The 24,494-nt window shown below is 42.5% G+C and overlaps 1 protein-coding gene across 3 annotated transcripts in view; it reads left to right on the top strand.

Annotated features, from left to right (window-relative positions):
• SOX6 (SRY-box 6) overlaps positions 1 to 3,213 on the top strand; it is a 499,579-nt gene extending 496,366 nt beyond the window's left edge. The window contains exon 15 of one of the 3 annotated variants that reach the window (XM_003781136.3): positions 2,805 to 3,213. In XM_003781136.3, coding sequence (XP_003781184.1) covers positions 2,805 to 3,108 — 304 coding nt within the window. In that variant the 3' untranslated portion in view covers positions 3,109 to 3,213. The remainder of the gene's footprint in view (positions 1 to 2,804) is intronic. The other 2 variants (XM_003781135.2, XM_003781137.2) reach the window with 2 other exon arrangements.
• The last annotated feature ends 21,281 nt before the right edge of the window (positions 3,214 to 24,494 follow it).

Raw genomic sequence — 24,494 nt, 5'->3', positions numbered from 1 at the left:
TTGCTGTTTCTCTGATAGTTCAAGCTTGCCTTTCTCACTCCAATCTTGATATCTGGTAGAGAATTTTTGACACAGGGAAGAGTTCAGCTCCTGACTGTGGTACATGTATGGCCTTCAGCAAACCACTGGAACTCTCTGAACCAAAGTGGGTTACTTTATCTGTAAAAGAGGGGAAGTACTACTTATCTCTTGGACTTATGAAGATAAAGAAGATAACGTAGGAGCTCAATATAAACTTATTTAATGGACCTATCGATATTGATATTCTGGTAAAAATACTACAAATTTGAGCAAGCCTTTTTGTGGAAAGAAAATGTACCATTTAATAGTTTGTATTGGTATGCAGAGTTTATATTATAGATCACCTTACTTGCCAAATTAGGGAATCTGTAAAATGGGTTAGTATTGCAGTAAAAGTTTTTGCTCTACACTAATAGGGTGATTAAAACCACAATGTTATTATCACATTGCCATATATTCAGTAAAAAAGAATTAATGCAGCTTTCATTGCCTCAGGAAGTTTAACAAGAAATTTAATTTGTGTCAATTTGCCCAAAACTTAGGAAGCAAGTATACTGTTTTAGAATTTGGTTCGATAAGAGGGAAGCTAATATTTTATAAGATGCTTCTCTATATAAATTTAGATTCCTCTATCATCTACTTCCTTCAAGCAATCAAAAAACTCCCCATGAGAGTCATAAAAATTGGATCAATGTCAGGTGCTTCGTGTCAATTGGGTGCTGACAGACTCTGTAGAAGTCAGGAATTTTTATGAGACGTAGCGTCCTTAGTGTGCCTGTACATTGCCATCTATAAAGGAAAGAGTGATGTAATTCAAGGCAGGTGATAACCTAGTTTCAAATTTGGGCTTTTCCAGTTACTGAATGCAAGGTCTGAAGCAAGATCTTACTTGGGAATAAAAATAACTAAGGGGTTTTTCATGTTAATTGAATGAGATAATGTGTATGAAAATATTTTCTGTATTATGTTGATGAAGATTAAGGAATCATTATTTTGCCCTATAATGATTGAAAGATGTCAGTAAAGACAGTATGATTAGGTATCTCACACCATGTTTCTAGGCAATCTCCATCATTTCTTTTTTCTTTTGTGACAGTGTCTTACTTTGTCACCCTGGGTTGAGTGCTGTCATGTCATAGCTCACAGCAACCTCAAACTCTTGAGCAATTGTCTTGCTTCAGCCTACCAAGTAGCTGGGTCTATAGGTGCCTGCCACAACACCCAGCTATTTTTTTAGAGATGGAGTCTCGCTCTTGCTCGGGCTGGTCTTGAACTCCTGAGCCCAGGTGATCTACCTGCCTTGGCCTCCCAGAGTGCTAGAATTATGAGAGTGAGCCACCATGCTCCACCCCATCATTTCTCTTCTACCAGACTGGAAGGCATGCAGGTCTTTGTGAGAAAATTATGCTCTTTATGGACATGGCAAAGAAAAGCTGGTAACTAACTACATCTTCATTGATTCAGAATATTTTCTTATTAGAGTGAGCTGCATAGAAAGTTTCAGTGATAATGTGTAGGCTCAATTAGAATTGTCCAAGGAATGATCCACCTGAGCCATGAGCACAAAAAGGTGAAAGGACCTTCCAGAACTTCCCTGACCTCAGCTTTTATAACTACATGGAAACCGAAGCTTAGAAAGGACAGTTACAATTACATTTTAAAACAAATTTCAGTTGTAATTTACTGTCCATAAAGACTAAGAAACACTTGCTGAATACTGCATACAAGAAAATATTCTTCCAGTCATAGCCTCTGAGTTAAATCTTTAGTTCTTGTGTACCAGTTTTAATGCCACAAGTGAAGGTGAGAAACAGAGTAGCCATGTCTCCCTTCAGAGAGAAAGACCAACCTTCACAAAGGATCTGTTAAATTTGTTTGAACCAGGGTAACACTGCAAAAGAATGATCTGGTGGGACCAGGCCTTGGCACCCACTGGGACAGAGAGCCAGCATCACGTCTGGTGTCTGTTATCCAGTTAAGAGAGTTTTCACTATGCTTTGCTCCTGACAGGTCCAATCCCATCCCCAGTTTCAGTCCCGGGCTTTAGGAATAATGACATCCAAGATAAACTCCTCCCCCCCCACCCCCAACCCCGCAGTTTTTGGTTGGGGCAGGTTTGAACCCGCCACCTCCAGTATATGGGGCTGGTGCCCTACTTCTTTGAGCCACAGGCGCCACCCACCAAGATAAATTTTTCACGAGGTTCCTTCCCTATAAGTTCAGCCACAGAAATAAGTAGACATTTACAAGGATAACAAAGAAACGCTTTGTTAGATCTGGCTCTTTCGAGTATAGTGGGTCCTTTCTCATCTTGATCTTTCCTTTATGCAGTTCTCAAACCAAAGTGAAGATGACACAACCCTGCTTCTATCATTATAATATGTCTTATGCCACTATTTCACTTTTTAAAATGTTCTGGAAGATCTTAAAAATTGATCTTACATGTAACTTTGTAGGACTACAACATTTATTCCTAATGTCCAGTGTTATCTAGGCTTTGCCATATTTGCCATATTAAAAGAACCCTGCCTTTATGTTGTGTGACGGTCAATAATTGTTCCATTTATATTGTTTAGCCCCTAACCCCAACATCAGAGACATTTACAGGACTCCTCCAGGGGACACCTTTGTCACATATTTTCATTTTTTTTAGAATCTTAAATGGGGCCCTCCTTTGAACAGTATAGGAGATGAATTCTAATGCCACACAGAAGAACATATGTAGAGATATTTCTCCAGGTTTGTGTTTGTTTGTTTATTTATTTATTTTTAAATCTATACAGGCAACAGCCTCAGATTCCAATCACCACAGGAACAGGTGTTGTGTATCCTGGTGCTATCACTATGGCAACTACCACACCATCGCCTCAGATGACATCTGACTGCTCTAGCACCTCAGCCAGCCCAGAGCCCAGCCTCCCCGTCATCCAGAGCACTTATGGTATGAAGACAGATGGCGGAAGCCTAGCTGGAAATGAAATGATTAATGGAGAGGATGAAATGGAAATGTATGACGACTATGAAGATGACCCCAAATCAGACTATAGCAGTGAAAATGAGGCCCCGGAGGCTGTCAGTGCCAACTGAGGAGTTTTGTTTGCTGAATTAAAATACTCTGACATTTCACCCCACCCCCAACAAAAAGTTCTTAAAGAGCCCGCATGCATTTGTGGCTCCACAATTACATCAGCAGAATGGTCTTAATTGTTTCATAAAGTGTGAGACAGATTAAGTTTTCCCTGATTTTTTTTCATGAACTTGAGTTGTTTTTTTTTTTTTTTTGTCGTTGTTGTTGTTGTTGTTGTTGTTTTAATTTAGGTGAAGACATATTAAATATGAGACACCAGGACTTGAAAACTTATCTCAACCCATAGCTGTCTTACAAGTCTTATATTTTTGTCTTACTTTTTTTTTTCCTTTGGATGTGGATAAAGGTTTAAGTTACTGTTTTAGATGGGGTTATACATTCTCACTCAGGTATGCTGTGCCGGCCTACAGGTTGTGAATGTGTTTTTATTCTGAATTATTTTAGAAAACAACTGAGGATTTCATATTGTAAAACAGAACAAGTCCACAGCGTGTGCAGCTTCATGTAGAGCATATTCAAAAGGCCTCGGAATTCCATTTCTCCATGTGTAGAGTTAAACTTTGAATGTGCCAAACTTTTTCGTAACTTTTGAATCTTAATATTTTGAAAGTCTTAAAGAAGACACTGCAAAGTCTTAGACAATCTTTGGCATCTTAAAATAAAATAGCAAACCAACTTTTTTTTTCCAGAAAATGGTAGAGTACTCAGGAATCTGGAGAGAAGATATTGTAAGGAATGAACAAGGTTGCCACAGTGCATGTACCCAGTCGTGTTCGCCTCTTGACGTGCCATCAGTGTGTGACGGAGTGTGATGATGCACACACGCCAGAGCGGTCACCACGCCAGATACTGACCTGGTGGTCTTCTCTGCCTGAGGCCACCTCTCACTACACCCATTATCCCTTTGCCTTTAGCCCTGACATTCAGTCTTAACACATTTTTCTCTTAAATAATTTATTCATTCCAGAATGTCAAGGGTCTGCGTACTATTTATTTTTAAAAAATTGTTGGTGGCATTAATTTAATAATTCTTATTTTTTACCTTCCTTCCCGAAGAAATTTTTAGCCCTTCTCACCTCCTTCTCCTGCTAGATACAAAAGATGTACATAGTGATTTTATGTCCCTAGGGCATCTGGAAACATTTCTGAAACCAAGATACTATTGAATACCTATATATTATTGTTTTTAAACATGAGTGTATATCTGGCTGCAGGGCTGTGTATTTGGATAGAGGTGTGTAGTCTTACACTTAAACAAGTCTGCCCCTGAGGTTCACTGTGACCTTGAGTCTTTTGCCAGAATTTCCCCTTAATTCACTTCAGCACAAGTGGTAGGGTCTGCGTCAGTGGTATCTCCCCCTGAATTCCATTCAGCAGCGAGATCAGCAGTGGTGACTGCCAGGCAGGACTGTCCTGCAGCCAAACCTGAAGCCCAGAATTTATGGGCCAGGTATGAGTCTACAGTGAAGCTGTCATGGGCTGGCACCTCTACACTGAGTTGCCTTGTCCCAGCTGGCACATCCGGGGAGTTCTTTGCAGAATCCCCAGGATGCAAGAGGCCGTTTAGCAGCCTCAATGCAAAGATAGAGGCAAATAGTCCTAATAAATCCAGAGAATGGAAGAAAACCTTAGGGAAGGAGAAGGGGGGAAATACATTCCCTGTATTGGATGTTCCTACTGTTAACTCTGGGGCAGCAGATGAGTTCCTCTGGCTGACTCCCTGTATCTGTGGCTGCACGGGCACAGGCCTACGTGTGAACAAGATGAACTGCACTTGTCACACAAGGAGTTCTCTGGACATGTGCTGCTGCTGAGCTGGGAGGCAGTGAGGTTTCATCCTCCATCTCCTAACTACAGGGAGCTCTGCCATGCCACGTTGACCCTCCTAAACCAGGACTGGTTGCCTATGGGGGGTTGCACCGAGAGTGGCTCAATGGGAGAATGTCAGTGGATGGGACAACCCAGAATCTGATCACCAGGACATAGGAACGGCCCCATCAGATTTCTTGAGCCATTTTGACACTTGGAAGAAAATAGTGTACCTTCATATTTATTTAAAGAGTGCTCAAGGCCATATCTAATAGCAATAAATAGGTCTAGCCAAGATATTACCACCTATGCTGTTAGCTGGGAGTACTCTCTATAAGCTGATTAAGGTACTGATAGGAATGTTTGTTCTTAATATTGGTTGGGGATTAGAACTTTGTTTTTGTACATTTATTTTAAATGAGGAGGAGGTCATTTTTCTTAAAAAAATGAGTATTTATTATTGTCTTACCGATATCCTTGATTATATACCTCTCCTCCTCAGCTCCTGCTCATGTTTTTTCTCTTCCTCTTTGGCTTTTGCTTTCGCGCTCTCTCCTTTTTATTTTGTTGCCTAGGTAGAGTGTTGTATGGCTAGCTTTGTATTGTATGTAATTAATTTTGCACAAAGGCAAACATTTAGCATAGTAGGTTAATTTTGTTTGTTTTTATGACCATGCCAAAATAATATTCTGGGCTGGTGGAGAACAAAGGACTGTTCTTTAGGACTGAAACTTGATTTTGCTCATAGTAAAAAAAAGAAAAAAAAAACAAAAAACACACACACTCACAGATGTTGTTTCGTAAGTGTTATAAGCACTGGATATAAATGGTATTTTTTATCACTTCTGACTAATGTGAAACTGTTGTACGAAAACTACATGAACAAAAGTCATCTGTTTCGACTCGTGTGGGCTTGCCTCACAGTTGCCGGATTTGAGTCATTTTTATGTCTTGTTATTTCATTTATTTATGCAAAATACATGTGTGTATGAACACTTTGTTTTAGCTCCAGCTCTGCCTCGGTACTGGGGTTCAGTTACTTCCAGCCATATTCTTAAAAAATGAAAAGCAATTCAGGAACGATCTGATTAGTAAATGTCTCTTTCATTGGATCAAACAGTAATGCTGTATTTGAATTTAAATTTTGCCTATAAGCAGTTTATTCTATTTATTAGCCAAGTTTGGCTCTAAACATCCATGGAAATTAAGAGTGACAATCATAGGGATCACTTCATTGTATTTTCAGTGGGGCTTAAACAAAGTTTTTATGACTTTACCATCTCATTTTAGATTTTTTAATTGTGTAAATATAACATAGAAATAGATTTTATTTTTGGGTCATGAATACTTAGATATAAGTTATGTATTTCCTGTTTGTTCTCTATCCATATATGTCGGTCCAAACTAGGAGTTGATGAGTCACTATTCCTCACAGGGACAGTGAATTTTCAGCTACAGTGAGAGAGCAGTGTTTGACCTGTCGCTGGGACAGCAGAATGCTTCACTGGGTTTCCCATGCCGTTCAGAACCCACTGCCGACAGACCCAAGACTTTTCCTTTTTTTCATAGAGAAAGTTGATGAATTGAACATAGTAAATTTACGGTACATCTAGGAGAGAGTCAATTTGCTTTGTGAATTCACATAACCTTCTAAGCTAGTTCTGTGACCATTTAATAGCATGAAGCATGAATACCATTATAAAGGCAAAAATCTGCCTCCGAGATTGGCCGTTAATAAAAGTCCCACCATACCAGTTAGATTAAAGAATGTTAAGCAACTCTTTTTTTTCAGTACTCCCTATTTCATAATGTCTTCAAATCAAAAATAAACATTATCCCCACGCTGTTAAAGAAATTACAGAATCAGGGTTTCGCCCCGTCACTTAGAATAGGGACACTAGCGGATAGTCCTCTCCTAAAATCATGGGCCATATGGAATAGGAAGGAAGAAAGGGAGGCCAAGAGAGGAGAAGGGAGCGAGGAAGGAAAGGCTGATCTGCAGACAGAGCAGCCAGCCCGTCTGTTTCTCTGTTTCATTGGCAGACGTGAGATGTGGGCAGTATCTTTTCCCGGGAAGGTACAGCAGCTTTGTTGCTTTCACTGCATATCTAGTTCAACCTTTTAGGAGCACGTCAGTTTGCTTCATTTGGTATTTGATACTCTCCAGCCTTGTCCTCAGGCCCGATTTGATTTGCCAGGGTCCTGGTAACAACTCGCAGGCCAAGTTCTATATTCAGGTGTGGGCTCACAGTGCTCTTGTGCTTCTCAAATTCTGGCCTTCCCTGAATGTCAGCTCTACAGAAGCCTAGGGGTGTTTGAAAAGGGCGTGATCGCTCTAGGGCTGAAATTCAAGGCTGCCTTTCTTTTTCTTCTGAAGCCGGGCTGCATCTTTGGAGCACACCCTCCTAAGCTGGGAGCATAGATTCTAGCGGAAAGCAGGGGTTGTTTGGGGGAGCCCATCTACCTTCAGATGGAAGGCAGCCTGGTCCCTTGAACATCACAGCTGAGGCCGCTTCTCTCAATTTACTCATTCTGCAAAGAGTTGGCCTCTCCCAACTCATCTGAGAAAGGAAAAAGAATCACTTAGTAGTTTTAAATTATATGAGAAGTCCTGTACCAAGTGCCAACAACTACAAAGAAATGCAGCTAAAGGAATGTATTGAAATTATTTCTGGGTCTTCCTTTTTAATGAGAAAATGACAAAAATGGTTTTTTGTAGCCTCGCCTGATTTTGTACACGTCTAAGGATCAAGTTGGCACTTAAGCTCACTTCTCTAAGTATAATAATATTGTATGACCTCATTTGTCCCTTTACAAAAGCACTTGCATCATTTCCTTAAGTCATCTGCTCCCTGACATGTTTTCTTCCTTAATAAACAACTTTTATCTGTTATTCCTGCCGATGATGTGCTGTTTCTGATGCTGTATCCTATTGAGCGTGCCCCCCACGCTTGTGCCCCCGTGCTAATATCATCGAAAATCTCGATATGCAAACACATTTCCTTTTCATCCCCATCCCATCTTTTCCTCTGGGGACAGATGGCTTTCCACAAGCTCCTGAACACGTATTGGGAAGGCTGGTACCGCCAGGGCAGAGGCAGAGTGGGTGGGAGGGGCAGCGAGGTAAGGCTTAGCGCAGATCCTCTTTTCAGTGGCAATATGAGAGCTGGAAGGCGACTCAGTGGCAGATCTTGCTCAGTAGTTTCTTATTCCTGAAGAACCACAAGCAGAAAGTAAGGCCTCAGTGCTGGTGCTCTTGGAGTATGGGGAATGTGCAAATATTTAACTGTCGTGTATGCTGCGCGCTGCAGATGTGCTCGTGCGCATTCTCCGTTTGTCTTCCTTTGTCATATGTGTTTTTGCTTTTTTGAAAGTACAGTCTTTATCGTACCCTTCTCCAGCTTGTAGCAAATTAGAATGCCTAGCATTTATGTTCATTCTTTATTGTATTTGCCATGTAAAATTTTTATTACCTTAGACAAGCTTATAAGCTGTTACTACATAACTTATCTTACTGTAACTCTTTTATTTCCCGACGTTGTAATTTGTTTGTGATGTATATTGTGAGAGTGTATTCTATGTTAATTTAATCAGCACAATTCACTGACATGCTGGACTGACATGCTGGCTGCTGTTTCAAAGTGTAAAGTTTGTGTGGGCTGTTGGGACAACTGCAACTCTGTTGTCAAGGTACTGTGCTTTGGTTCCTATAGCAACACTGTGGGTGTGGCCCTTGAGACTCGAAGGGCTGCTTCACACACCCTCCAGCAAATTTTAAGTGCAGATTTTCTTTGTAGAAATTCTATGTATAATGCAGGTACCTACTTGGCCCATGGCTGGTAACTGTTTGGGCAATTAGAAAAAAAACAAAAACCATAAAAACTAGTGTCTATTGCTGCTTTGAATATGTTTGAAAGTCTGAAAATGTAAATAGTTTATCAAAAAAAAAAAAAAATCTTGTACAGTCCAGTGTAAAGTTTTTAAATGACCTTAAGGGTCGCCATCACATCTTTCTCACACTCTCCTCTTGATAATAATAATAATAATAATAAAAAAAAGTTTGCTAAGGATTAAAGAAATGGGAAAAGTAAAAAAAAAAAAAAGAATCTCTTCAAATTTAAAGGAATGAATCATTGTTCTTAGCTTTGTTGCATACACAAACTTCTTGGATTTTGTTGTGCAGTATTGATGTGACATAAAACTCAACATTGAATAATCTTTCAGTGGTACTTTTCAAAGTCTTCCCCTCCTCTGCCTCATAATTAAGGGAAAAGACAAAATTGAAAGACGCACTGTCTTTATCTATCTCGGTGTATGTTGGCACCTTAGCTACTTTTTTTTTTTTTCCTTTTTGCACAAGGTGCTTTCCTGATATGTTAAACATGCCATCTTTGGGTGATAATGTAAATGCCATGATGGGGCTTAGGCCCCTCAGGGGAGTGTCTATAAGAACTGCCTATTTATGCTCATTTACCTCAAGACTGTCCTCTCTACCCTAATCTAGTTGTCATCACTCCATCTTTTGTACTGCTGTTGACACTTACAAATTAAAGATAAATTTTGTTTTATGACCTCTGTGTATGGCCTTGTCTGTGCCCTGCAAACCGTTCCCACCCGGAAGCCCAGCAAGCCCTCGACTGGCCCCCTGCTTGCTGTTGGATCCTCCAGAGCTCTCCTGCTCTCTGCCATTGCTTCTGCCTGGCCCAGAGATCGGTCTCCAAGAGCCTTCCACCCTTTTAGCCGGGACGGACTTGCCTGCTTTTTTCATTTTAGAGCTTACATGGCTGCGGCAGGAAATGCTTGTGGATTTAGAAGGGAAGAACAAGACCCAAGGTGGATTTCTGTCAAGAGAAGATGAGAGAGTACTGCCTGTTATGCCCAACTTCTTCGTGACAGTGAAACAGTGTAGGAAAGCTCAGGGCATTGCTGGGTGTGAACAGATCTTAAGAGCCAGCCTCTCGTCCAACGCCAGCTTCTGTAGGCCTCACAGCCAAGGGTGGGAAATGCTGGACTTAACAGCTTTTCCCTGCACTGGGTTTGGGAGCGGTTGGCTGCTTCCTCAGTAGCTTCTGCCTCAGAAAAGAAGGCTTCCGTCTATTTGTCCTGCAATGAGTTACAGCCAGAGGGAAACTCTGCTGCCTGTGATAACTGCTTCTAAAACGTTTCCAAAGCTATTTCGTTGTGCTCCAAGGGAGTGCTGGAGGTGGGGCAGTGGGCTGCAGAGAGCAACCCCCTTATAGCAGACCTGCTGAACCAGCCAGGCCAGGATTGTGGATTCTGGAGATTAGTAACCAACACCTGGAGAGTGAAATGAAAGTGTTCAAGAGAAAGTGGGGGTAGCCCAGCAAAGTCCTCTTTGAAAAAATGCCTTGTTAGGGAAAAACCAAGGAAATTTCTTTGTCCTAGCCAAAGCTGCTGTAAGTTCTAAAAACCTGTTGCTCTAGGACCCTTCCTCCCACCTTGTGGGTTTTTTGTTTGTTTATTTTAGAGACAAACAAAAAACTATCCCTTGCTCTGTCCCCCAGGCTAGAGCGCACTGGCCTGGTGATAGCTCAAAGCAACCTCAAACTCCTGGGCTCAAGTGATCCTCTTGGCTCAGCCTCCAGAGTAGCTGGGAGCATAGGCACAGGCCACCACAATAGGGCATCTGGCTGACTTTTCCATTTTGCAGAGACGGGGTCTTGCTCTCACCCAGGCTGGTCTTGAACTCCTGAGTTCAAGCAATCCTCTTGCCTTGACCTCCCAGAGTGCTAGGATTACAGGCGGGAGCCACTCCACTTAGACTGCCCTGTGGGTTTTTCAAAGCCCCAGTAAGCATAGGCACTGGAAGGAACATAGAGCTTGGAGCAACACTGTCCTGGCTGTGTCTTTTGCCAGTTGTGTGACCTTCTCCAGATGACTCCCCTGACTCCTCCTCTGTAAAATGGAATAATACTCATTACCTGTCAGTATATGGGGTGGGGAGAGTAAATGAAATGGAAGGTGTGAAACAGGTAGCCACAGGCTGCCCCTAGCACCCGAAGGCAGCTGCCCTCTGACCACAGGGTGTCTGAGCCAGCAGAGAGAAGAGGCTGGTGTCAGCTGAGCCAAGCGGGGATGTGCCTAAGGCCTTTACTCAGGACTTGGTCACAGGTGGGATGTCCCCAGCTTCCCTCCCCGAGCCAGCCTTTAGGACACAGCTTTTCCCACTTCTAGCTCATGCTCGCCTGTCATTGGCCTGCTTTCTAAACCACAGACCTGATCTGCCCGCCCTCTCTCATCCTCTCCTAAAATCTTCTGGTTTCCCATTACTGACAAGAAAGATCAAGTCCCAAATTCCTGTCCTGACAGCCTCACACACCCTCATCTTCTCACTGCTTTTCTCACACCCCTGGCCTGTCCACCACCCTGGGCTTTTACTTTTTCTTTAGCTAGAATAAAGCTGTCTCCTTCTCTGTTTGGGAAACTCCCGCTCTCAAATGCCACTCAAAGGTCATCACCTCCTGAGGCCTTCTCTAACCCCAGTTTCCAGCTCTCCCTCAGGTGGGGTTGCTGTGGCACTTTAAAGGACCTTGTGATAATGTTTGCCACGTTGTAATGGTGTGTCTCTGTGTCTCTTTTCTGCTAGATGATGTGCTACTGAAACCAAGGACTGTGCCTTGGTGGCCCAGCCCCCAGCATTGTGCCAGGCACATAGTAAGTGCTCAACACCTGTTTGTGGAATGAATGTACAAGTGGTGGCAAGTTGTTCTCCGTGCATGTTGGGGATGCCTGTGAGTATCAGGGTCTTCGATGGTGGAGAAGAGGGAGACTTACAGCCACCGTGGTATTCATTACTTCATTTGGGGAACATTTTTAGTTAAGATGTCTCTACTCATGTTGGGAGAGCCATTTCAAGTCAGTGTGACAAGGATAATCACATTGAGAGTGTCTATGCTTTTAGGACAACTCATGCTGCTGGATGCCAGAGTCTCTGAGCATAGAGCCTCTGCCCCCCTAGACATTCTGGCGGAAGCCTGGAGACAGACCGGAAGCTTTCCATGACATCCCAGATACCAAAGATTATTCTTCATTCTTCTCAGTGACAGGGGTTCTGGGAGGCCCAAACCCTGGGCCTTCATCATGGAATGGAAGGGAAATTGGCTGCCTCTGCATGCTGGGGGAGGGGCAGTGATTCCATGAGGCTGCGTCACAAGTCCTGTTGAAGTAAAATCCTTAGTATCTTCTCCTTCCTCTTTGGCAAAAGAAACACAGGGTCCAGGTGATGACTCTTGATCTTAACAGGGCTCTAGAGCCTTGCTTACTGAGCATCAGCATTACCTAGGACACATGAGTGCTATCCTTGGAGGCCAGCAGCTAGTGTATGAGACTCCAATAACTGTCCTCTACCTCCCCTTTGTCCAGAACATGTCATTGGATAGGTACAGTAAGCACCATTGTCTGTATTTAAATTGTGAAGGCCCTGAGGCAGGACATGACCTACTCAAAGTCTCAAAAAGATTAGATGGCAATGCCAGAACATACACTTGTGCTTTCTAATTCTAAAAACAGAGTTGACTGTATTGCACATGGATATGCCGCTGTGTCCATGCTTAGAAAGTAAAATCTGCTACACTCTGATACCTGCCTCCAGCCCCTTCTCACAGGGCCTGGCACATATCACAGTGTTGAGAGATATATATATATATATATATATATATATGCAAAATTCATTTGGATCCTCTAAATTAAGAGAATGAAGCCCTAAGCTTTGGTCCATTTCTGCCAATACCAGCACATGGTTACCATGGTTTAGAGATCCCTGGGGAGGCCAACTGTGGGCAAGAAGCTCCCTGGTGCACTAGGGTGCCCCGGGACACCAGCGGGAGAGTAGCAAACATTACAAGCCGGATCCCGGTGTAAAGTTTTGGATGTTTCTTTTCTTTTTCATTTCTCTTAGAAGCAGTCCAGTCATTTCTGGAAATGTTCAAACTATTTAAACTCCAGGAGTGTCCAACTTTCCAACCTTTTTTCTTTTCTGCTGCACATTGGAAAAGTAAGAGTTGACTTGGGCCACACGTGAAATACACAAACACTAACAAAAGCTGATGAACACAAAAATGGCCCGTGTATACTTTTCATGCTATCTGATGCCACCGATAAGCAAAACAGTCCTCCAATATCTGCAGGAGGACCACGGGCTGCAGGTTGGATACTATGGACAGAGTGAGTCACCCAGAGTATTTGCAATAGAATTTGACTTATATTCCTTTATAAAGATGCCTGTCAAAGAAAGTAATGTCACTGATCAGCAAAATACCAGTCTCCCCCCTTTGGCAATATGTTACTTGTGTTGATATTTCTGTCAACACTACTACCGCGAATACAATAAAAGATGTTTTAAAATGGCAATAACCTGTATTAGGAGTCGTGGGTATTACACAAAAATAATTTAGAGTTTTTGAGGCTCAGGAAATAATAGATTAATGTTCTAGCCATCCCTAATATGACTTAAACCCAAAAAGTTTGAGAAAAACGTTGTCTACCTTAAAACAATCTAAAGTTTCTGACTTTGGAATAACATTAATCAGCTGGTGGATATTATAATAGACACCCAAACAAGGTCTACAGAAACAAGGACAGTTGTTAGTACTTTCTTTTCTTTGATTTTTGCTTGATTTCTATTTTAAAGTATGTTTACATGTTAATTTCAATAAAAACTCTGTATTTCTATTGTACGTGTAATTCTATGAAAAGGATAAATGAACTGGGATCCTTACTGTGAATTTCCAAGTGTAGAATTTAGACATATTTTTGGAAGTGGAAGAAGCACTGATATTATAAATAAATAGCAAAGGTAGGTAGAAAAGTTAGCTCCCCCGGTGCACCCCTCAAAAAACAAGCAGGAATTATATGACCATGGAAGGATAATAAAGGTTCTGATCCATGGATACAGCAATTGTTCTGCCATGATATAGCATTACACTGCCTTGACTCACACTTGAGTTAGAATATATTTAATTGCAAAAGGTACTCTATATTTGGATAGAAACCCTTATGAAATCACATAAATACATTCATCGCCCATTTTAAAGAAAGTAAATCACTTAGAGAAGGCACTTACTTGTGAATACTGAAAATAACAACACCTGCTAAATATGTGGGTTCAAGCCACTGGAGAAATGAGAAGTCAATTCCCAAGCAGCCCTTTCTCCTTAGGCCTGTGGGTGCAGCCCCCTTCTTTCCCCACCTACAGAGGTGATGGGGACACTATACAAATGCCAGGAAGGCTGGTAGTCAATGTGTTGGGGCATGTCGGCCAAGCACGCCTGTCCTGGACAGAGCTATGGAAAACATTAATGGTTTTGGGCTTTAAACTGTGTCAGATAAGACACACCAAGGGATAAATACTGTGGCTATAAATACAGCCCAAGAAACTGGATCATTTTTCAGGCTGTTGAATTTCAAATGCCTGCCAAACAGAGTGTAGTATCTGAAACTCTCTCTTGTAGCAACTCTGCTGCAAGGGGTGACGAAAATCCAATTAATTTAAACAAGAAAATCTAGAAAGTGAGGACCAGAAGTTAAATTGTTCAATCAAAACTTGGAATTGAAATTAATTTCATAAATTTTAATATGACGTTAGGAGGAAAGTAAGTTTTACCCTAAATTTCATTCAGTGCCACAATAACGATAGACTAGAGAATTACGGGAAGTGCTACGGAAGATTGAATGTTGATTAATTTCTCTACTGCGTCCTGGGGTTCAGACTGCTCAAATGTGTGAATTGTATCCAGTGTGGCTATCTGGGAGATGGATAATTCATAAAGTTAAAGACACCTGGGAAACTCTTCTTTCCAAACCAAACCAAACAAAACCCAACAAAACTCTAGTGAGTTCAAATACTGGTTTGGTTTAGTTTTATTTAGATTAGATTTTATTGGTTATAAATGACTGAAACCCAATTTAAACAGCTTATGTAGCAAAAAGGGATTTAGTGGCTAATATAACCGAAAAAGTGCAAGGGCAGCATGGCTTCAGGCCTGGCTGAGCACAGGTGTTCAAACAGCGGTACTGAGACTTGGTCTCCGTCGCACAACTCTGCTCTGATTGCCTTTGCTTCTAGGTAATCGCTTTCCATGAGATATTCCTCTGCAGCTCCAGCTTTATATTCTCTCAACTTTAAGTTCAACAGAAAGAGGACTTCTCTTTAGAAAGTTTCCTATAAGCATACCTGAATGCAGTTCCCTTGGCCTGGCTTAGATCACATGACCATTGCTAAGCCCAGTCACTGTGGTCCAGGAACTAGAACAAGGTCAACGCCCAGAATCCCGGACACGGAGTGAAGGGGGGCTGTCGGAGGGAAAGCAGTCACCCAGAAGGAGGAAAATGGGTACTGGGCAGCACATTCCCCCAGATCCAGCGTAGGGTTGGCTTTACATGAAAACCAGTTGGAAAGCCAGACTCTTGTTACAGAGGGATGCTGACCATGGCCCAGGTGACCATGTGGCAGAGTGGAGAATCCCATATTATTCCCAGCTGGAATCTAGCTCTGCCTGTTTAGTCTTTTTTTTTTTTTTTTTGTAGTTTTTGGCCAGGGACAGCATATGCGGCCAGCATCCTACTCCTTTGAGCCACAGGCGCCGCCCTGCCTGTTTAATCTTCAGTGAACTATAATCTTCACCTGTTGGTTCGTGGCAATTAGCACACGGCGTTGCCATTCTTCAGTGCGTCTCATCTTCCCATTACAGAGCCGGCAGGGTCTTGTCCTTCTCATTTCTTTGGCACCAGCAAAGGGCTGGCACAGGGCAGACACTCACTGGATCTCTGTTTAATGGAGGGGATGGTTCTAGAAACTCTGCTGCTGTGACCAATAATAAAGTTCACAGAGTAGCCCTTGATTATTCTTGCTTAAAAATAGTACCCTTCCAGACCCTGGGCCTGCGTCCGCTGCATTAGTAATTTCGGCTTTCTCGTCCTCCTCCTCCTCCTCCTTCCTTTTCATTTTTCTTGCTTAAAGTCTACGCAGCTGTTAACCCCAGAGTGGGAAGATCCCCCTGTCTCACCCATCGTCTTAACTTCTCAGGTACCTTAGAAAAATCTCACTGCCGCTTTAATTTTGGCTCCACCTATTGAGAAACCGCGGATTGAAGCTGCGGGTCTCAGCCGTGGCTGCACTGTGAAATTACTAGCGTGCTTAAAATCCTTTAAATATTGCCGAACTTTTTAATACTTGAAATATTCAAAGGTTCTGATTTAATTGATTCGGGATTTTTTTTTTTTTTTTTTTTTGAGACAGAGCCTCAAGCTGTTGATTTGGGATTTTTAGAAAAGCATCCTCTCAGGTGATTCAGATGGCAGTTAAAGTTGAGAACCATAGGGTTAGTGGTTAGCACATCCAGGAGAGAAGAGGGTGGTGCCATCTGGGGGAAGCGTGTGAGAAAGGGAACAGCGTAAGTGTCAGCGTTGGGCAAACTGGGAGCTCTGACGCCACGCCTAAGCTGCTGTGTGTTGGGCAACTAGTCATTTGACCTCTCTGAGCCTTATCCTCACTATCTGTTAAATAGGAGTAAGACTACTCACCTCAATGTTGTTATGAGGATTATATGAGATGTTTTTGTTTATTCTAGAAAATATATGGAAACACTATATGTCTAGCGTTGTCCCAAGAAGACAGGCGAAGGCGCCTGCTCTCATGGGATGCAAAACCTCATTTCAGAGAGTGAGTAATGTCACGAAAAGAGGCCAAGCAGAATGGTGGGGTGTCGTGACCCGTAGGACTCCTGTGGCCCTGGTCTCAGTTAGCGCAGGAAGGAACCAGGCGAGAAGCGGATTAGAAGTACAAGCTTGTGGAAGGCGGGCTAGCCCTTACTTTCCGGGTAGCCCCGAGCAACCTCCGCACCAGCCTTTTATTGAAAGGGAATGATACAGGAGAGGGGAGTAATTAACAATGACTACGTGCTGAGGGCACGGGCTCCTCCCACAAGGAGCTCCTGTAGAGGAATGGCCCGAGGTCCACGCCTCAGCTGCAGATCATCTTGCTCGGATGTTGGCGTCTAGTGTATTAAAGACATTTCTGAAGAGGCAAGGGAGAAGGTCTGTTGTTGGATGTTCCTGCCGTTCTCACCAAAGCTTTCTGTTGAGTAAAAGAAACATAAGCATAACAAAAATACCATCAGAGATAATTCGGACATAAAGGAAACTCATTTTAGCCAAACTAGGCATGGGGGAAAACTTGTCCCCTATGTGCTAATCACCACTCAACTATGTGCTATGGGCTGATCCATAGGGCTCATGACGCTGCCATGGGAAGTATTAAGCATCACCCAAAGCTTAAGTAGAGAAAGGGCTGCAAACTCAGACCCTTTCCAAAAAGCCGTGTATAACTTTAAGAAAGATCAGGTGCCCAATGAAATAGAAACGAACCCAACAAGTGAAATTCTCTTACCTTGCTGATACCTTAATAACCTTTACCTTAAAGCCTGTTGTTCGAGGTCTTTGTTGTCCTAATTGTCCAAGGTTTAGAGGATGCCTCCTAAGCTTGCCTGGGGCTTAATATACAGCCCAAAATAATGAAATCCTATATCAATCCTCCCACTCTGCATAGAAGCTCCTGCTGCCTCTTCAGGGAAAAGGGGCGCTGACCGCTCTTAACTGCTTCCTGCTGAGACTGGGCGGTGACATGGGAGAGGCAGCTCGAGTTCCCCCAGAGGAGATTGATCCAGGATTCCTCCACTATGAAATTGCCTAAACTAAGATCCTGTAGAAGAAAGGTTAGTGAAAACAAACTTGTTTAAGGTGCTGGTAAACTTTCCTGCTCCTGTTGAGCCTTAATCCAGCGGGCTGGTAGCCACTGCTTTTCTTGATGTTCTGTAATAATATGGGCAAAGCCTCGACCCCATTGCAGCACATAGCCAGGCTTCCACTCTGTCATATCTGGTTTTTTATAAAAGATAGGTTGTTGTACTAGAGAGGATGGTGCATGAATGAGAGATGTCCAATGGCGTTCTGCAGCTGTCTTTTCATCATTACTGAGATTAATTAAGAGCAAAAAGAGCTTTAGTGAGCAGAAACCTAGGACTATTATGTAAGGGGAGGAAATGAACTGACCCCTTCCTTTTAAAGCAGTAGTCAGTAAATTAGCCTTATAGGATTCCGTTCCTATGTAAGCACATGCCCGTATATACTCTTCTAAGGGAGCGTTTTGTGCTTTCAAAGGTCACAGGGCCTTTTGACACTCTGAGTTGGAATTTTCAAACGCTAAAGTTTGGAAGAGCATGTCTCTCAGCTCTGGCTGGGCAACAGCCTTATCGACTGCAGTTTTTAGTCGGGCTAGAAAGTCAGTATAAGGTTCATTTCCTGACTGCGTTATTTTAATGACAGATTTAGAGACATCTCCAGGAGCCTGAACCTTTTCCCAGGCCCTAAGACAACACAGTCTTGTCTGGACTACGGCTAGATCATTGTATTGAAGCTGATTGGGAATCCCCAGCCACTGCCCAGACCCAGTGAGCTGTTCAGATGTTATTGGGATATCTCTCTGTTGGTTTTGGTGACTCATTAGGTCAGCCTCCTCCTTCCACCAGGTTTTAAACTGTAAATACTGTCCGGATTCAAGAACAGTTCTGGCTATCATATCTCAGTCATAGGAAATAAGCCGCTGTTCCTGTGCCAGCCCCTGCAACAGACCTCTGGAAAATGGGGCCTGCATACCATACTGTGCTACAGCCTGTTTCAAATCTTTAAGAACTGAAAAGGTGATCATATGGTGGTCAAAATGCTGGCCCCCTTGAGGGTGTTGCGGATCAGGAGGAATATCAGTGACCGTAACCGGAAAAAGCCCCAAAGTGTTTTCCCACTCAAAGTCACCAGTATTACGTCCTTCTAATACAGCCTGCATAACAGAAGTTACAGGTGGTTCGTTTACATAGGGAGGTGCTGAGGGCAAAACGGGGTGCTCTGAGTTAGCATTTCTGACAGTGAGACTATCTATCTGATCTCCCAATCGTTTAATTTGTTCAGCCAGAGTGGTCATAGCGGTGATTACTTGCTCATTCAGATCATATGCTCTCGCTTCCCAGTTTTTCTTAGGTCCAGTTTCCCACTGAACCTCACTATCCTCGCTTTCAGATACTGATTGAACATCACTTTCCTCCTCAGTTTCTACTTCCTGCAACTTCCCAAAGAGAAAGCTACCCATGACTTTGCTTAGTTTATCAGACACTTTACTTATTCTGAGCATGGTTTCTTAATTTCTAAATTGGCCAAAGGTCCCACTTTCCCTGAGCAGCGTTCCCCTTTGGACTTCCTTCCACTGTCTACCAAAGGCCTCACTACATCCGGGTGTTGAACCCTTTGGTCCGTGTCCCTGGTGTCCTGCTATATCCTGTCGACTTACACCAAAATGTCGCGACCTGTAGGGGCTCCTGTGGCCCTGGTCTCAGTTAGTGCAGGAAGGAACCAGGTGAGAAGCGGATTAGAAGTACAAGCTTTGACTCGGCGCCTGTGGTTCAAGCGGCTAAGGCACCAGCCACATACACCTAAGGTGGCCGGTTCGAATCCCCAGCCTGGGCCCGCCAAACAACAATGATGGCTGCAACCAAAAAATGGCCAGGCGTTGTGGCAGGCGCTACTTGGGAGGCTGAGGCAGGAGACTCGCTTGAGCCCAGGAGTTGGAGGTTGCTGTGAGCGTGATGCCATGGCACTCTGCCCAGGGGGATAGCTTGAGGCTCCGTCTCAAAAGAAAAAAAAAAAAGAAGAAGTACAAGCTTTGTGGAAGGCGGGCTAGCCCTTACTTTCCCGGTAGCCCCGAGCAACCTCCGCACCAGAGCACGGGCTCCTACCACAAGGAACTCCTGTGGAGGAATGGCCCAAGGTCCAGGCCTCAGCTGCAGATCATCTTGCTTGGATGTTGGCGTCTCCTACAGTGGGGTGAGAGTGACCAGGAGGAGGCCACTTTGAGAGGGTGGCCAGAGATTCTCTTTGAGGAAGTGACATTTGAATACAGTCTGAATAATGAGAAAGATCGAGTCATGCAAAGTGAATTTCAAGCCTCAGTAGCGGCAAATTTTAAAAATCTGGCAATGTCACTGGAGGATAGGTATTCTTATTCCACAAACAGAAGGACCAGAGTCCTTGGAGCATAAGGTGTTGGGAGAAGAGACTTGAGGGAACCGGATTTAGAGAATTCTTACAGACCAGGAGGCTAAGGAGCTCCACCTCTGCCTCCCTTGCCCCCCAATTATAGTGGAAACAGGGGTGATGATTTTAAGTCAAAGCATATGGTATTAGAATCTCTTCACAGGAAGTTTTAAAAAAAAGACCATCTAGGACCAGGCAAGGTGGCTCATGCCTGTAATCCTAGCACTCAGGGAGGCTTCCTTGCTTCAGCTCAGGGGTTTAAGATTGGCCTGAGCAAGAGCAAGACCTCATCTCTAAAATTAGCAAGGTGTTGTAGCAGGTGCCTGTAGTCCCAGCTATTTGGGAGGCAGAGGCAAGAGTACCACGTGAGCCCAAGAGTTTGAGTGTGCTGAGTTTGAGCTATGATGCCAGGGCACTCAAAGTGAGACTCTGTCTACACACACACACACACACACACACACACACACACACACACAAAGACCATCTGGCTGACGGAAAGCAAGACTGTGTACTTTAAAAGTGTGAGTAGCTATTGTTAATATTTATTCATTCAGAGCACATTTCTTAAGCATCCAGAACAGAATAGGGACTAGAAAGAAGAAAACAGCTAATGCTATACATGTAATATTTAAAAATAATTATCACTTGGTTTTTGCTTTTGTCAAAACCATTCATGAACAAGATTTTAACAGTCAAATAGGTATGCAGAGCTTGTTGCAAAAGGAGCAGTCCCCCCACCAGCCCAGCTACCATTTCCATTTCTTCAGAAACACTTTCATTTCTTCTAGCTGATTTTTGAGATTTTACCATCAGCCCCTTGTGCACCCAATCATCTTTAAATAAATCCTATAGAGTTGCTTCCTGATTTTTTCCATTTTTAGGAATTAATGTTGAGTTTCCTACCGTATGCCCTCACTTTGTATACCTGCCTGGCAATCGTGGTTCACAGCTGAGGCATATAGACTATTGTTTTCTCCCTCCTACATAAGTTATGTTTCCTATAGTTCAGAATTTTATCTGGTTTCCTTCTTTTCTGAAGTTGTCTATGCACTGATCACAAATTTAACCCTTCCATTGGTATAAATATGCTCTCGGTGTATCCACAAAGCACACCAGTCATTTCTCATTTTTTTCCCATTCAAAAACTATTTTCTGCTCCACTGTACACAGTTCACCTGATAAACCTATTGTACACCTTTGGTCTTGGGATCTTCCTCTTCCACTACACTTCTCCTGTGTTAGACACCTCGTTTCCTGGATCCCCTGGCTTTCTCTATCCTTGTTTATTCTCTTGTTTGGCTGGAGCACATCCGGTGCTTCTTGAGAAAGGGCACGTGAAGGGCACATTTTTCTTTTCTGCATCAAATATGTTTATTTTACTTGCACACTTTGTTAGTAATTTGGCTCTATAGAATTCTAGGTTGGAAATTACATCTCACTAAAATGTCATAGGTAAGGCCTCATCGTCTTTTAGCTTTCAGTGTAGCTGTTAAAAAATCTGCTGCCATTCAGATTCTTATTCTTTGGTTTCCAACATTGTACACAAGCAAGTACTCTTCTCCTTCCTCGCTCTCTCCCTTTCTCTCTCTTTTTGTCTTATAATTAGTACATTCTGGTTTTCTTCAGGATTTTAAAATTTCAGGATGACGTGTCTTGCTGTGGGTATGTATTTACTCATGGCACAAAGTACTCAGATCATTCCGTGCTGAAAAATTATCTTGATTTATTTCTTTGACAATTTTTCCTCACAGTTTTCTCGATACCATTCTCAGAAATGCATAATATTCAGAGGTTGAACCTCCGGGGTCTGGTTTTTTTAATTTAATTTTCTCTGCTTTTTAAAAAATTTTTTTCTCTATGTTTTGGGAAAATATTCTCAACTTTATCTTCCAAATGTTAATTGAGTTAATTTCTGTATCATATGTTTTGATGTCCAAATGTTCTTTAGTCTCTAAAAGTTTCCTCTTTACATAATAGCACACTGTTTTATTTTTGGAAGCTATAACTTTTCTCGTTCTTTTGAAAATATTAATTACAGTTAGCATTTATTTTCTTTTCCTTACATAATCCTGAATTCCTCTTAGTTGCTTCATTTTTTTTTATTCATTCATATGAATGAATATGAAGCAACTAAGTTGCCAGCAACTGGAAACTTGGGATAACTTAGGAAAAAAAACAAAGATCCCACAACTTTGTGCAGCTTACATTTTGCTTTCTCATTTTCTTGTCTTTTTTTATATCAGGAACTTTCCTAATGGGTCTGATGTACCTTGGCTCTCCATTCATCTTTAAGAGTAGGGTACATAAAATTCAATGAGAAGTTGTATGTGTGAGAGAGGTACTTGTAATTTAAAAATCTTTTAAAATTTTTTTTATTAAAGTATAGCTATGTACATTAATGCAATCATGGGGTACAGTATGGTGTTTTCATATACAATTTGAAATACTCTCATCAAACTAGTTAACTAGCCTTCATGTCATTTTCTTAGTTATTGAGTTAAGACATTCATACTCTGCTTTTAGAAAGATTCACTTGTACCCTTGTAAGATAAACCATAAAGGTGACCCCACCAATTGCCCTCCCTCCACCATCCAGCCCTCTCTGCTCCCCCCCATATTCTAAGGCTATAATTAGGTTACAGCTTTCCTATGAAAACTATAAATTAGTTTCAAAATAGGGCTGTGTACATTGGATACTTTTTATTCCATTCTTGTGATACTTTGCTAAGAAGAACATTTTCCAGCTCCATCCATGTAAACATGAAGGAGGTAAAGTCTCCATCATTCTTCAGGGCTGCATAATATTCCATGGTGTACATATACCACAATTTATAGATCCATTCGTGGGTTGATGGGCACTTGGGCTTCTTCCATGACCTAGCAATTATGAATTGGGCTGTAATAAACATTCTGATTATAAGTGACATAGCTGGGCTGTTTCCATGGAGAACTTCTGATTTAAGCATCTTAAGTCTTGTATAAGATTCACCTGGAAAAGATTTCCTGGTTCCTTGCCTGGTAGGTCTAAGCCTGGCTCCCTCTGGGTATTGAGCAGGGAAATAGTTCCTGTGTTAACTTCTATCAAGCTCCTCCATTTTTGATGGCTGGTGTCTAGAGATTCTCTGTTTGCCCTTGGAGAGACTCTGTCTCCAGGTTTCTGATTGAACAGGGCAAGGGCAGGCATGGTCTTGTGCTGAGTTGGGGAGAGAACCTGTCTACTCTGTAAACAGACTTTCAATCAATTCCTTTGTTTTAGCCTCACCTTTACTTTTATTCCGGGGTTATGTGTGGCAATTTCTGAGCCTTTAGACTCTGAAGTTGAGAGATTCTTCAGCATAAGTCATTTGCTCTGGGACTCCCTCCTACTGGTGCAGGCTTCTGTAACCCAGTTACATTTAACAGCCTGCTATACCACCTAAAATTTTAGTGCTAAGGTCTTCTCTGCTGTTCTCTTTGTCCTCTGGGTTTGTGCATTTAAAAACACTCCTTTAGGCTTGGCGCCTGTGGCTCAAGCCGCTAAGGCGCCAGCCACATACACCTAAGGTGGCAGGTTCGAATCCCCAGCCTGGGCCCGCCAAACAACAATGATGGCTGCAACCAAAAAATGGCCAGGTGTTGTGGCGGGCACCTGTAGTCCCAGCTACTTGGGAGGCGGAGGCAGGAGACTCGCTTGAGCCCAGGGGTTGGAGGTTGCTGTGAGCATGATGCCATGGCACTCTACCCAGGGGGATAGCTTGAGCCTCCGTCTCAAAAAAAATAATAATATAAAATAAAATAAAAATAAAAACACTCCTTTACTAGTATTTTAGTGATTCTTTAGGAGGAAGCAGAGCTAAAATATATATGTGCAATCTGACATTTTTGGCTATCCTCTGAAGCCTTAGTAGATTTTTTAGAGGGTGAAGAACTTAAAATTCCATCATACTTACCGTGGTCCAGATATACAAGTAGACATTTTTACCTACACTATTAAACTTAATCCCCACAACAAGGAACTTCTAAGAAATGGAAAAGGCTTAGAGAGATTTACTTCGTCAAGATTGATTTAATCCATCTTAGAAATAATTAAACTACTCTGTGCTTCAAACTGTGCTAGATGCAGAGGATGAATGCGTTGTCGACATGGACATTAAGGATGAACCTGAAGTTTGGTGGTCATCCTAGGCTCATCCATTGTCCTTGACATAGCCCACTGCTTTTATATTCTCAGTATTTCTTAACTGTGCTGTTGTCTGCTTCCTGGATAGCTCTGCCTTGGTTCAGGGGTTTGAGATCTTTTTCTTCAAGTCGCAGTAATGTACAACCTGGACTTCCTGCCTCCTGCCTCCAAGCCCACCACCCCATCTGTAGCCAAAGTGGTTTATCTAAACTCTCAATCTGATCATACTACTCTTTTCTTTCTTAAAACCTAAATGTGGTGGACATTGTTACTGTTCGCTCATGTCCCACACAGCTGCCTGGCAGTCATTTGCACACA

This window comes from Otolemur garnettii, unplaced genomic scaffold (assembly GCF_000181295.1).
Source record: "Otolemur garnettii isolate 467f Iridium unplaced genomic scaffold, OtoGar3 scaffold00001, whole genome shotgun sequence".
NCBI lineage: Eukaryota > Metazoa > Chordata > Mammalia > Primates > Galagidae > Otolemur > Otolemur garnettii.
The sequence above is the reverse complement of the archived record's forward strand: the minus strand, read 5'-3'. Positions and strand labels throughout refer to the sequence as shown.